Source organism: Lycorma delicatula, chromosome 6 (assembly GCF_047948215.1).
Source record: "Lycorma delicatula isolate Av1 chromosome 6, ASM4794821v1, whole genome shotgun sequence".
Taxonomy (NCBI): domain Eukaryota; kingdom Metazoa; phylum Arthropoda; class Insecta; order Hemiptera; family Fulgoridae; genus Lycorma; species Lycorma delicatula.
Genome location: NC_134460.1, coordinates 118,149,226 through 118,162,013, shown reverse-complemented (window position 1 = coordinate 118,162,013; position 12,788 = coordinate 118,149,226). Strand labels below are relative to the sequence as shown.

The window sequence follows — 12,788 nt, the reverse complement described above, 5'->3', positions numbered from 1 at the left end:
GATTAATTTGCATGTTACTGTAATACCTCTTTTGTAAATAATCTGTGCAAATTCTCATGTCAAGCGCAAACATGCTCTTGTACACCACTAACAACCTTCCTTGAATCATTCTAGGATTGCAATTGTTAAGAATGTTTGAAGTAGTAAATAATTGTTAAATTACAAGCAAACTGCAATCATGTTTATTGACTTAAATGAATACATTATATGTCTGATAAATTACAAACCGTTGAAAGCATTTAGATAAATTACAAAATGTCACACTTATAGAAGAGGCTTAAATTTTATTTGTTTGTTAACACATCACTGTTGTAATAATTGAAAATGCAATAAAGATTTGTAACAAATTAATTCACATGACATGTTAATGCAATGTGAGTGGAGAGACCCGATTGATAAAGTGACCAAAGAGGCTAGAACACCCTAGTAGTCAGTAGGAAAAGTAACAATTTCAATTGCCATCATCTTAACAAAGGTTTTAAAATTCTGATTCTAATTGTGACTTAACATGCACTTCCTGTTTATCTTAAATTAAAACTAAGTTTTTAAAGGAGTTCAAAATCCTGCTTTCACCCATGGGTGATAAAAGAACTACCACAGTGCCACAGGGTACTGTAATAGTTCACAAAGCATATATATTCCTAGTCTTTGTAATAACATAAACAAGTGTGTTAAATTCTATGGAGTTTGTGCAGAATATACATAAACACTTTGCTGATATAGTTGTCCTAAGCACTTGAGTTTTAATTAAGTTTGTATGGATGCTTTTTTTTTTGTAATTTTTATTAATTTTATGTCTTCTTAATTTTAATCTGAATCAATATTTTTATTTTATTTTATTTTACAAACAGGTTTAATTATCAAGTGGACTGTGAAGTAAGATTGAAGATATTAGATTTAATAGTTAAAGTGTATGTGATAAATATTTATGATTTAAGTGAAGATGTTACTGCCAGTAAAAATATTTCTGAAAATCCATTAATAAATATTATTAAATTGCTTATGAAACATGATGACATTATTAGTAGTAAAAAAATCCGTTATTTTAATGATTCATTGCATCACAGAATTAAAAATAGAATATTACAAGCATTGTTACTATTGCAGCATGTTATGATTACAACTTTCGACAGTAATTTAGATAATATAAAGGTAAAGTAATAATTACTTGATTTTCTTATTAATTTTAATTATTCTGCTCTTTATGTTCAATTAACTTTATTAATTGTCTATTATTTTCTTTCTATTAATGGTCTTTAATCCTTTGAGAGCAAATTAATTAAGCCTAATATACCCAGAAAAAAAAATTAAATTTCAGTTAAATTTGTAATTTAATTTTAATCTATAAATCTATGAGATGATGAAAAAATGTGCTTTAGTAGTTTACCTTAACAGAAGAATAAAGGCTGAAAATTTTATTCTCAATTTTGTAAAAAATATTAAATATGGTGTAACCCGTACACATAAGATATTAAGATATGTAGATGATATTTTAATAATATTTAACTTTAATGTAAAAAAAAAACAAGTTTTAATTATTATAACAAACTCATTTGTACAAATTTATATTATTAGATTATTAAGTCTTTTTGGGAGATGAAATAAATATTAATGAAAAATGAAATAACTACTGTAGTTTCTAGAAAAAAAGTAATAATATTGTCATTAAAAAAAATTATTCTCAATCTCTTTTTTTTTTTATAAAAAAATGAGAAATTTTAATTCTGTGCGTATGTCTTTTCAGCTGAGTTTATATTCTTCCCACGTGATGGTAGTACTGTTTATATATATATATATATATATTTCAATATTTTCAGTCATATTAAAAGTATAGTTCAAATTTGGCAGCTGTGTTATTAGGACATATTTTATTTCAAGTGGTGATTTATTTTATTTTAAATTGACAGAACAAACTACTTGCATTAGATTTTGTGGTAAAAATATTACAAAGTACAAAATGAACTGGTGAAGATGTTAGAGAAGGCTTTTGGTGAGGATCTTGCTACCAAGGGTTTATCAGTGGTACTAATGGTTTCACAAAGGCTGTGAAGACATTGAAGATGACAAAAGTGTTGGATGTCCTCACACATCAATGACCAGTGAAAATACTGACAAAAAGAGAGTTCTAACCAATACTGTTTTATTGAATCACTATTTATTTCATTGAATTGCTGTTAGAGAAGTTGTTGAAAAGATGAGAATTTTATATGACTTGAGTGAAGCAGTGTTGAGTGGTGATATTTGGGATATAAAACAAGTAGCTACAAAATCTGTTCTAAAACTGTTTAATTTTCTACAAAAGCAAAGAACAAATATCTGTTGTTTGAACAGTTGTTAGTTGACATTGCTGGTATCTCAAAATTACTCAAAAATGTAACAAGTTATTAAGTTTAAATCTTATACACCCTGGTCCTACATCTTGCAGGGTAAGACACCCACCTTGTGACGATTCTGTTAGCTACACCACCCCCTCTGTTTCTAGCCCTGATGGCTTTACTGGAAGTCGTCTTTAGACTTCTAAACGTGATAACGCAACACAGTCATCAGTATGGTATTTGTCAGGATACACCAATTCAGATGCCTTGGCAGACATTTACACAGCCTACTATCGCCTTCACATGACCTCTTCCAACCACAACAACTTACCATAACTTACAACCCTCAACAATCAAATTAACTAATTTACAGAAGAGCGATCCCTGTGCCTTCCTCTAACACCAAAGGTTTCACAAAAAATTCTTCTTATATGTAACTTCAATTAGACTATGCAATCAGATTATTACTTGATTGAGTCTTTAAATAGCAAAAATACTATCCTCATACCAACAAAACAAATGTTGATCACAATGACAAAATTGTCCTATAATTCAATTAACTCAGAGCCCTTTTGATTTACTTAAAAATCAAGAAACAGATTCACAAATTTAATAATATGCCTGTAATGAAAATAATACCCTATTTCTCTCTGCTCTAGTCCACTTTCAGGTACAAAAGGGTCTGGATTCTGTTTGGGCCTGTAGCCTTCCTTGCCGCAGCTCCACAGAGTTCTCCATACATCTATTTTCATCTTAACAGCAATTTTCTCAGTTAACCGGGGCCCAATGCCAAAATGCTTATCTTGGCGAAGCAAGCATCCAGATGGGCCCTAGCTACTTGGGTGGTTACTATTCTGTCTGTACATCTGTAACAGCATCAAACCCCCCTCAGCCAGCATCCTCCTCTGGGCTAAGAATCTAAGGAAGCCAACAACTATGATACATTCCCTTTCGTATTTCCAGTTTTACTTGCAAATTAAAACCAGAATTGATCCTCGCAAGCCCTCTAGCTACTGTTATACAATTAGTACACCCATATATAGTGTATATTAAAATGAAGTCATCCCAATGAAAGCTTCCTGAAGAACCAAGAATAGAAAAAACATGCCAAATTCAATCAATTGTAAAGTTTCTCCTTACTATTTTTTTCAGTTACAATGGCATTGTTCATTATGAATCTTTACCACAAGGTTGTATGGTCAACAAACAGTATTAAATTTGCATTGACTATTTACTTGAGGCAATCCAAAGAAAATTATCACAAATGAGTGTTAACAATTCTTGGATTTTGCACCATGAGAATACTCCAACTTAAACTTTACTTTTAATGTGTGATTATTTAATCAAAAATTACACCATACTGATGCTGCAACCTTTCTATGCTCCAGATATTGGCATACTGTGACTTTTTCTTGTCCCCACTGATTAAGAGAATATTGAAAGGACAACTATTTGTGACAGTAGATTAAATAAAGACAGAGTCACTAAGTGAACTTAAAGCTACACCAAAAAAGGTTTCCGTAAATGTTTTGAGGATTGGAAGAAGTGCTGGCATGAATGTGTCATACTTTGAATAGAACATTATCAATATAGAAGAATAAGTAAATTATTTTTTAATAAAATTAAATTTTTCATTATTTTTTATCTTAAAATGACCATATATTATATATGATACCACATCTATATTTTGTGGTATGTTACAGAGTATATACACACACAATAACATAACAGATTTTGGCAAAGAATTAAACAAATTATATTTATAGCAAACCATTGATATGATATATTTGTTGAAAATATAAACTAAAAATAGATTAAAAAGGAATACAAAAAAATAAAAAACAATAAATAAATAAATATTTCTTTAATTGCATTTTCAGTAAGTGGAACAAAAATCACAAAGTATAAATGTAGGAAGTATATTAATTGAATAAATGGTCTAAAAATAGATATAATTATTCTTTATCTTTTAATTTAAGTAAATTATTTAAATCAAATAATAAATTACATCATACAATAAATTTAACAGTAATCGCATTTATAAGATTATTTGTAAATATCAGATTAAATATAAAGTAAAACTAATGAGGTTCTTTAAACAAATATTAAAGAACATACAAAAATAAAAGAAATAATTCTTAAAATGTTGTTGGTCAGCTTATTATAAATAGAAAACAATAACAAATATAGAAATAAATAATAATAAATTTGAATATTTAAAAAAATAAGTATTAAGAATTTTTTTTAAATTGGCATTCCTATTTTAATTCTTTGATCTTCAGAATTCTTATACTTTACATATAACAGCGGTAGTGGATTAACTCATGTAATGTATGACTGATGATGGTACTTAGTTCTGAGAAGACCATCATGATGCTATTGAAAGGCCATTTGGCCGCTACGTGGCATGCCCATGTTTTGATGACCAGCCATCCTATTCATTATGTCTCGTTGCAGTGGTATTTATGTATGCTCCTCGATGACAATTTCAGACTCAAGGAGCACTGTCAGAATGTTGCTAAGAGAGCATGTGATGCCTTCTTCAGCATTCGTAGAGTGGTCCATCCCAGTTGGATTCTAAATTTTAAAACAATGAAAAATTGTATAAAGGTGAATGTGAGGCAATTATGTTTTATGCAGCTCCTGTTTGGACAAACAGAATGAGGTGTAAAAGCTACTACAACATTTTGTTGAGTACTCAGCATCATGTTATTTACTGTAATTGGGAGGGCGCTATAGCACTATTTCGTGTGAAGCAGTTTTATATATTGTGGGTGTTAAACCAACTGACATCCTTGTGTTGAAATGTCAGTTATGTAACAATGCAAAGAAGTCCAGTGAACTGGCTGCGCAACTTATTTGAAAATAGAGTGGAAAGGTTGTGGGTATTTGGCAGGACAGGTGGGGTGAAATGGCATATGGGCAGTACACACATGATCTCTTACCAAACGTAAGGGCATTGAGAGTTTGCCTCCTGGATCTCCCTGAACTGATAAGTAACTTGGTTACTTTTGGGGCATGGCACATTTCAGGACAAGCTAGTTCGATTTGGCTTGACTGACTCAGGCCAGTGTCTTCAATGCTTAGTATGGATGATGCTTATAATGTGCTGTATGTCTGCTTAAAATATGAGTTTAGACATGCTTAGGTGGTCAGAGAGCTTGAGGGTATTGGTTCGGGTCTGGTTCTGCAGGCTAACTTAGAGATGAGTGGCATATTCTTAAAAGATTTTTAAGGTTTTGCGCTGTGTAAGACTGTAGAAGGTGTTTAGTGTAGAATAGCAGCCAGGGTGGCTAGGGACCTGTTTTGGTGCTTTTCCACCAGATTAGGCGCATTCGGCAGTTGTGCGCAGTTGTTATTTGATATGTTCGTGGGTTGATTGGTAATTTCAGTTATTTTAGTACGGTAGGTCAAAATTGCAATATTGCAAACAATTTTTGAGGCTATGAGATTAATGTTTTGTTTAGCATAATTTGTAAATTTTTTATTGGATATTAATTTTTTGATTCAATTTAAATGCGTTTGAAAAATACCTTTTGTTTGTTGATGGGTTTTAACACCAATGGAAATGTCTTTTGTAGTATTTGTATTAGTGCTATCCTGATGGAGGCCATACTAATAACTGGAATATATAATCAGGTATTGAGGGTCTCTAGATGACCCTCAATACCATAAAGCCCGTTAGGGCCAGGAACAGAGGGGATGGTGTGGCAACTGGGATTGTTTCAAGGCGGGTGTCTTTCTATCTGGGGTCAGGATGATAAATCTATAGATTCCAAATGCTTATTATATAGAATGTTAAATTTACATTAATCTTGCCACTTTAATGTTTTCATAGTTAATTTTTATTAATTATGATTACATGAATTTAAATCCCTCTTTGTGATTATGTAGCACATTTTTATTTCAATCCTTCTTGCTGCAGTGGTTAAATGGGTTAGCATTGTCACAGCTTCACATTGTAGTGCGAGTCATTTTCAAGGGTTTGTTGAAATTGTAATAGGTAGATTTTCTTAAAGAGAAATCTCTAATATAGAAAAAATCAAATGATTGTTTGCAATTTCAAATTTTATGTATTATCCTTTTTATAAGATGATGGGTTTCAATTGATTTGTATTCAGTTTAGGGGCCATCATTCCTAATATTGATGCAAAATTATTTTCATTTTGGAATTCATTTTTTTTTATGGTCAATTTGTTCACCCCAAAGGTTATCCTGGCTGCGAAGAATTTTGCAGAAATTCTTAGTAAATGACTAAAATATAGATTATATAATTTAAGCTTAAACCAGCAATTAAAAACTTCCAACATATGGCCAGTAAGTAAACTTCCAAACGTTTATTTATGTATTTTTTGTTGTCAATTTTCAGTTTACCTGTTACATTCCTTGCACTACTAACTATATATTTTTTTAATATATGTATTTTTGTTCATATGAAATAATTTTAGACTGTGATATTAGTTTTATATCCTGAAATTCTTATTCACTTTTAGGTATTACAAAAGGAAATTATAGATTGGGTTCGCAGTAATTTATGCAAGGAGAGCCAACAACCAAGTGTCAGGTATCAATTGGAATGGTTATTAATCAGATGTATACTATCAAATTCAGATTTTATTAACTATTTTTGGGATATTTTTTTACAGGTATTAAAAATCAACAGTTTATTTATTATTACTCATAATAACAAAAAAAGTATACATTTTTTTCAGTGTTACTTTTTCACCATAAAATTGTGACAAAAACTGTTACTATTGAATTGTTTGATTTTGCTGTTATTCTTTAATTTTTCTTTTTTAATTCTCCCTGATAACATTTTAACATTTTGATTATTTTTAATTTAGTTTGATTTTTAATTTAAATTTTGAACTTGGAAATTTATTCCATGAAACATGTAAGTAAGGAGACCCCTTATTTATCTTTGTGGTAAATTACTTTTACAGTAAATTATTTTGTAGCTTTTTAAATACCGATAATTAAATCTTTAACCAATTTTATTTATAGCATATAAGTGTCTATAGTTTATTTTGAAAAATACAAGACTTTATTTACATGTAAAGCATTAATTTTATGATTACATCCTTATAAATGTGTGATATGTAATTAGGTATTAATTAATAATTAAGTTAATTTTTTTTAGATGTTAGTTTAATCAAATTAATGAAATAAATTTATTTTTGATAAATAATTATAAAACTTGTCAGCAAGCCAAAAGTCTTTTTTAGGGCGAGGTAAAATTTGATCAAATAGTCCAGCTAATTGTCTGTTAACCAATAAAGTAATTTTTTCTTGTTTATTTAGACTTTATTAGTATGATTACATACATTGTAATTAAATTACTGATGTGTTAAATTACAATGTGTTATCTATAGTAAAGACAATTTTATCATGTCAGATCATGATATTTTATCATGAAAAAAAATAAAAATATATATATATACACGAGGCCTGTGAATAAAGTAATGAGATATTAATTAATGTTTATAAAGTATTAATTTAAACAAACTTTTCGTGAAATGAGTTTTTGTTATGTTGAAAAAATGAGATACTAATTATGAGCAACATTGTGCAATCAAGTTTTGTGTTAAACTCAGTGAGAATGCTACCAAAACTTTTTCAAAATTGAAAAGGACATATGGAGATGAGTGGCACACTTCAAACTCACCATGTCCCAAAAAAAAAAAAAATACAAATCAAAAATCAAAACCATACTAATTTGTTTCTTCAATAATAGTGGCATTGTCCATAAGGAGTTTTTGCCTACAGGACAGACTGTAATCAAGATGTTTACCGAGAAATTCTTGAAAGACTGCAGAAAAGAGTTGCCTGCATGAGACCAGCCATTAAAGACAACTGGATGCTGCATCATGACAATGCACCTTATCACACTGCACTCTCAATTAATGAGTTTTTGGCAAAGAGAAACATTCCTGTAGTTCCTCAACCACCTTATTCACCTGACTTGAGTTCCTGCAACTGTTCCTGTTCCGACTTTAAAAAACATCTCAAAGGATAGCATTTAGGAACAGTAGAAAACATTTTTAAAAAATGTAACTGACCGACCATCTGAAGGATATTCCAGTATTTGAGTTCCAACACTGCTGTGAAGAGTGGGAAGACTGTTTGAAGCATTTTGTGGCTTCCCAAGGGAACTATTTCAAAGGTAATAGAATTCATGTATAATTGGATTGTAGATAAATGTTTTTCTGAACCAGTCTCATTACTCTATTTACAGACCTCATGGAAGCTTTATGGTTCATTTAAGTGTGTTTTCAGACTTAAGTTCCTTTCAGCATCACTTTTAAGCTTTGAGACAGATCTCTTACACAAGAGTAACAAATTTTCATATTTTTATTAATTTCTTTATTTCATTAAAAATATAAATTGTTAATATTTCAATAAAATTGTTTTATTGTGTTTCTATCAAAACTGTATATGTTAAACAAAATGTCCTGACTGACTGACTCATCAGTGACCATCTCAAACTATTTAGCGTAGGTTGATGTATTTTGCTGGGTACATTGTTTTTATAATGTAGGTAAGGATTTTGGTAAACTCAGTCTATAAGTGATGAATAGCAGGGAAATTTTTTTTAATGAAAATTTGATATCTCAGGAACGGAAGTTGTTACAGTCATGATAATTGTTAATTAGAGACTTCTTTAGAAACATATTGTATAATTTTTGTAAAATCTAATTTGCAGGTGGTAAAGGCTACCAAAGTTTTTCATGAAATTATATAAAGCCAAAGATGTTAGTCATGAAAATTGGTAGTAAACTTTTTTTGGAAACAAAAAGGCATATATTTTATAATTTTTTTTCAGAAATCCAATTAGATGGGCAAAAGGCAGACCAAAATTTTGTATGAAAATTCTAAATCTCAAAATATGTAATGAATAATAATGAGTTATTCTACGAAACAACTCCAGTAGTCTAGTGCTTACCGGCTGGGACAAATTGTAGTCTGTATTTATTCTGGGACTACTTCTATAACCTTCAGAATATCCTTTTAAGTTCAAAAGACCCTCTCATTTTCCCCTGAAGCTGTGTTTTTTCATGACTATCAACAAATCCCAGGCTCTGAGGATGGCAGGAATTGATCTACAGGAAGAATGCTTCTCTCATGGACAGTTTTACGTGACCTGTTCCAGAGTGAGCTCACTGAACTGTCTGGATATTTTCATGAAAGGAAAACTGCTAATATAATTTACAAAGAAGTGTTCAAATAGATTTTTTGTAGTATTGTCTATTCACCAAAAAGAACCACATCATCCAGGAATGCTCACCAACTAAATTTCAGTTTGCCAATATGCCCACTAACACATCATCCTTTAAATTATGGTAGATTTTTAACAAAGATCTATTGTTTTATTTGAAAAATTATTCTAAGCACAAATCCAAAATCTACGCAAGTGAAGCCATGTAATAGAGCTTTAAAAATTAACTGAACTGAAAAAAAAAATTTTATCAGTTCATTTTAAAATGAACTAATAAAAATGTATTATTTTTTTATGTGAAATTTATAAATATGCTTAATCAAATAACTATGTTTCCAACCTAAATTTTTATTGTACAAACATAACAGATAAGTGCATAAAATACATAACCATTTATTTTTATGAAAGTAGTATAATTTTGTATTTATTATTATTTTGAATAGTGAAATAGCACATTTGTAGCATAAACTTCAATTAAAACAGCTGAAATGATAAGTCTCCAGATCAAAATTGATCAACTCAATTCTATTACTACTATTATGTACTTAAGATAATCAGAAACTGTGCAGCATAGAGAAATGTTCTCTGAACTCACTATTTTCAGTTCATTTTATAAATAAATACAATATAACATCTATATTTGGTCTCTTTATAAAATTTTAAACACACTCCAAGATAGTCCTTGTGATGCTTTCGCCACACCACCCCCTCCCACCATTCCTAGCCGTGATGGGCTTTAATAGGATACAAGATAGAACTATTCATTTTTTTGTTAATGTCTGTCAGCAATGAAATTTATTAAAAATTGTAATTTTTTAAACAAACCAAGCCAAGTTTAATAAATACAGAATTTTTAAAAACTATTTATAATATTTTCAGCCACTTTTGTGGACCATTACTACTGTTCTCACCCTAAAGTCAGCTCATTGCTGGCACATTTTTTTTTACCTAGAATGTGATCAAAATGTGTGGTGGATTTAATTGTACTTTTCTTTAGTATTTACATGTACTAAAACATATCGTTGATTTAATCGTGCCTGTTCATTTACATGCAAAATATACAGCTGTCCATTTTTATGTATTTCGTAGTGTTTGAGAACACTAAGATATGATCTTTTTTCTTGTACGTGAAAATTATTAGTGTTGCTATTGATGGTGGTTATGTGATTTGCATCAATGAAATGTGTAGACCCTTTTGTTATGGGAGGTTTTACATGTTCATTTGTTTAAAGCTGCATTCTATTTGACTAATGTAAAATATTTTGTACTTGGAAAAGGGAATTGTTTTTGTTTTTTTTATTGTTCTAAATGCCATATTGTATTCAGATCTTTTTTTAATTGTGAGCTATTTTTTTGTGTCTATTTATTTTTTCTTTTATCTTTGTTTTTATCTTATTTATTTTATGTAGATAATTGCATTTGTTTGTGCTAGGTATTTTGTAGTATTTAGTTCTTTTATTTGGTCTTCAGGTTACATGGATGAATAGTCTGTGGATTATTCTTTTAAAAGTAGTTTATGTGAAGGTGGGTGATTGAAGGTTTGTGAATGAGTGTCTGTTATTGTTGGTTTTCTATATACATTTCAAAATTATTATTTTGTTTGTTGCTTTTTGTGATGTTGAGGTCACAAAAATTTATTTTCATAGTATGCTTGTATTCAGCTATATTCAACACCATAAGGATTGATAAAACATTTATTCAAAATATTTTGCAAACCAATGTGAAGACACTCATTCATAACACATCAAACAAATTAATATGTTATTATTATGTGATATTCTAATTATTATTAAATTAGTATCATATTTTAATTATTATTGTGTTGGTTATGTAGGGTAGTGAAGAGAGAGCTGGTTCAGTTTGTTCCTTTATATCAGTTGCATATCATTTGGCTGCAGTTTTAAAAGATACATCATTTATTAAACGTTGTGTACAAGAAGTACTTCCATGGTCTATGGCTCAGCAATTTAATATTAGACTTTATGCCCAGGTCAGTGTAGCTATATTTACTTACATTAACATCTAGAATGTACTAGACCAGGTATTGTTACTTCTAAGAAGAATCAATATATTTCATAAGAGAAACATCTCATGTTTTTTTAATTTACTGATTTTATACTTTTTTATTCTTGAAATACTTACAAAGACTCTTTCCTTTGAAATTTTTCCTTCAACACATTTTTTATTTTTAAATTTTAAACTTTATCTTGAAGTAATTTATAAAATATTATTATTTTATCAACAGTATATTTGTCATCTTCCTTAAACCCATCACTTATAGAAGCTCACGTAGTTTTTAATCAGGTATTTATAGAATTTAAATCAATATACTTTGCTTAACCATTCAGTTATCCAAACAAAATGTTAAGGCATTCTTAAATTTTTCCAGTTGACTTTAAAATTTAGAAATCCTAAAGTCTTACAAAGAATTTAGCTTTTTTTTTATTTAATGAGATGTATGGGTATCAACTGCTATGATAATTTAGCTCAAATGGAAATTTTTTAGTGTTTGAAAAATGCCATGCCTGACCAGGATTTGAACCCAGGACCTCCAGGTGAAAGGCTGAGACGCTACCACTTGTGCCACAGAGGCCGGCAAAAAGCTTTTATTTCTGTTATTGGAACATTTATTAGAATATTTGAACTTCTTGTTTGCCAAAACCACTGTAGAACTGCTTGATCAATTTGCTCAAATTCTGGTCTAGAAACGTTTTTGAAGTTATTACCTTTGTTAGAAATTACTTGTTTTTTTCATATTGTAGCTACAGATGAACTAAATCTTTATAATAGATTCTAAATCTAAATAGATTGTAAATCTTTTTAATAGATTAGTCTAAAAACTAGTTTTGGATTACTGGAGTGTCATTTCAGAATAGAATTGAAACATAATACAGTACCATATTATATTTAAAATAGCCTGCATATTTTACAGCAAAAACTTTTACAATGTGTTGTATTGAAAATCATCATAACATACAGAATAATTACCCATATAACACTCTCAGTGTTGGTAAATGGTCCAGAGAATATTTTCCTGGCACTGTAGCAGTGATTTTGCTGATACAGAGAGGTTAATGGAATTTTTTGCTTAATAAAGAAATATGATGACCAATTCCTGCAAAAGAGATTCCCATTTCAAAGATAGCTCAATAGCACAATTTTACTGTAGTGTGTTTGATACAATATAAAAAACTGACAAAAGAAAGAAATAGTGTTTTTATCAGAAGAAATTCTTTAACATTTTATCAACTATATTT

General features: G+C 29.6%; 1 protein-coding gene across 2 annotated transcripts in view; it reads left to right on the top strand.

Annotated features, from left to right (window-relative positions):
• Positions 1 to 12,788, top strand: part of LOC142326167 (tRNA (guanosine(18)-2'-O)-methyltransferase TARBP1) — a 60,325-nt gene that overhangs the window by 18,907 nt on the left and 28,630 nt on the right. For both annotated transcript variants that reach the window (XM_075368418.1, XM_075368420.1), the window contains exons 4-6: positions 852 to 1,152; positions 6,809 to 6,961; positions 11,366 to 11,521. In XM_075368418.1, coding sequence (XP_075224533.1) covers positions 852 to 1,152; positions 6,809 to 6,961; positions 11,366 to 11,521 — 610 coding nt within the window. The remainder of the gene's footprint in view (positions 1 to 851; positions 1,153 to 6,808; positions 6,962 to 11,365; positions 11,522 to 12,788) is intronic.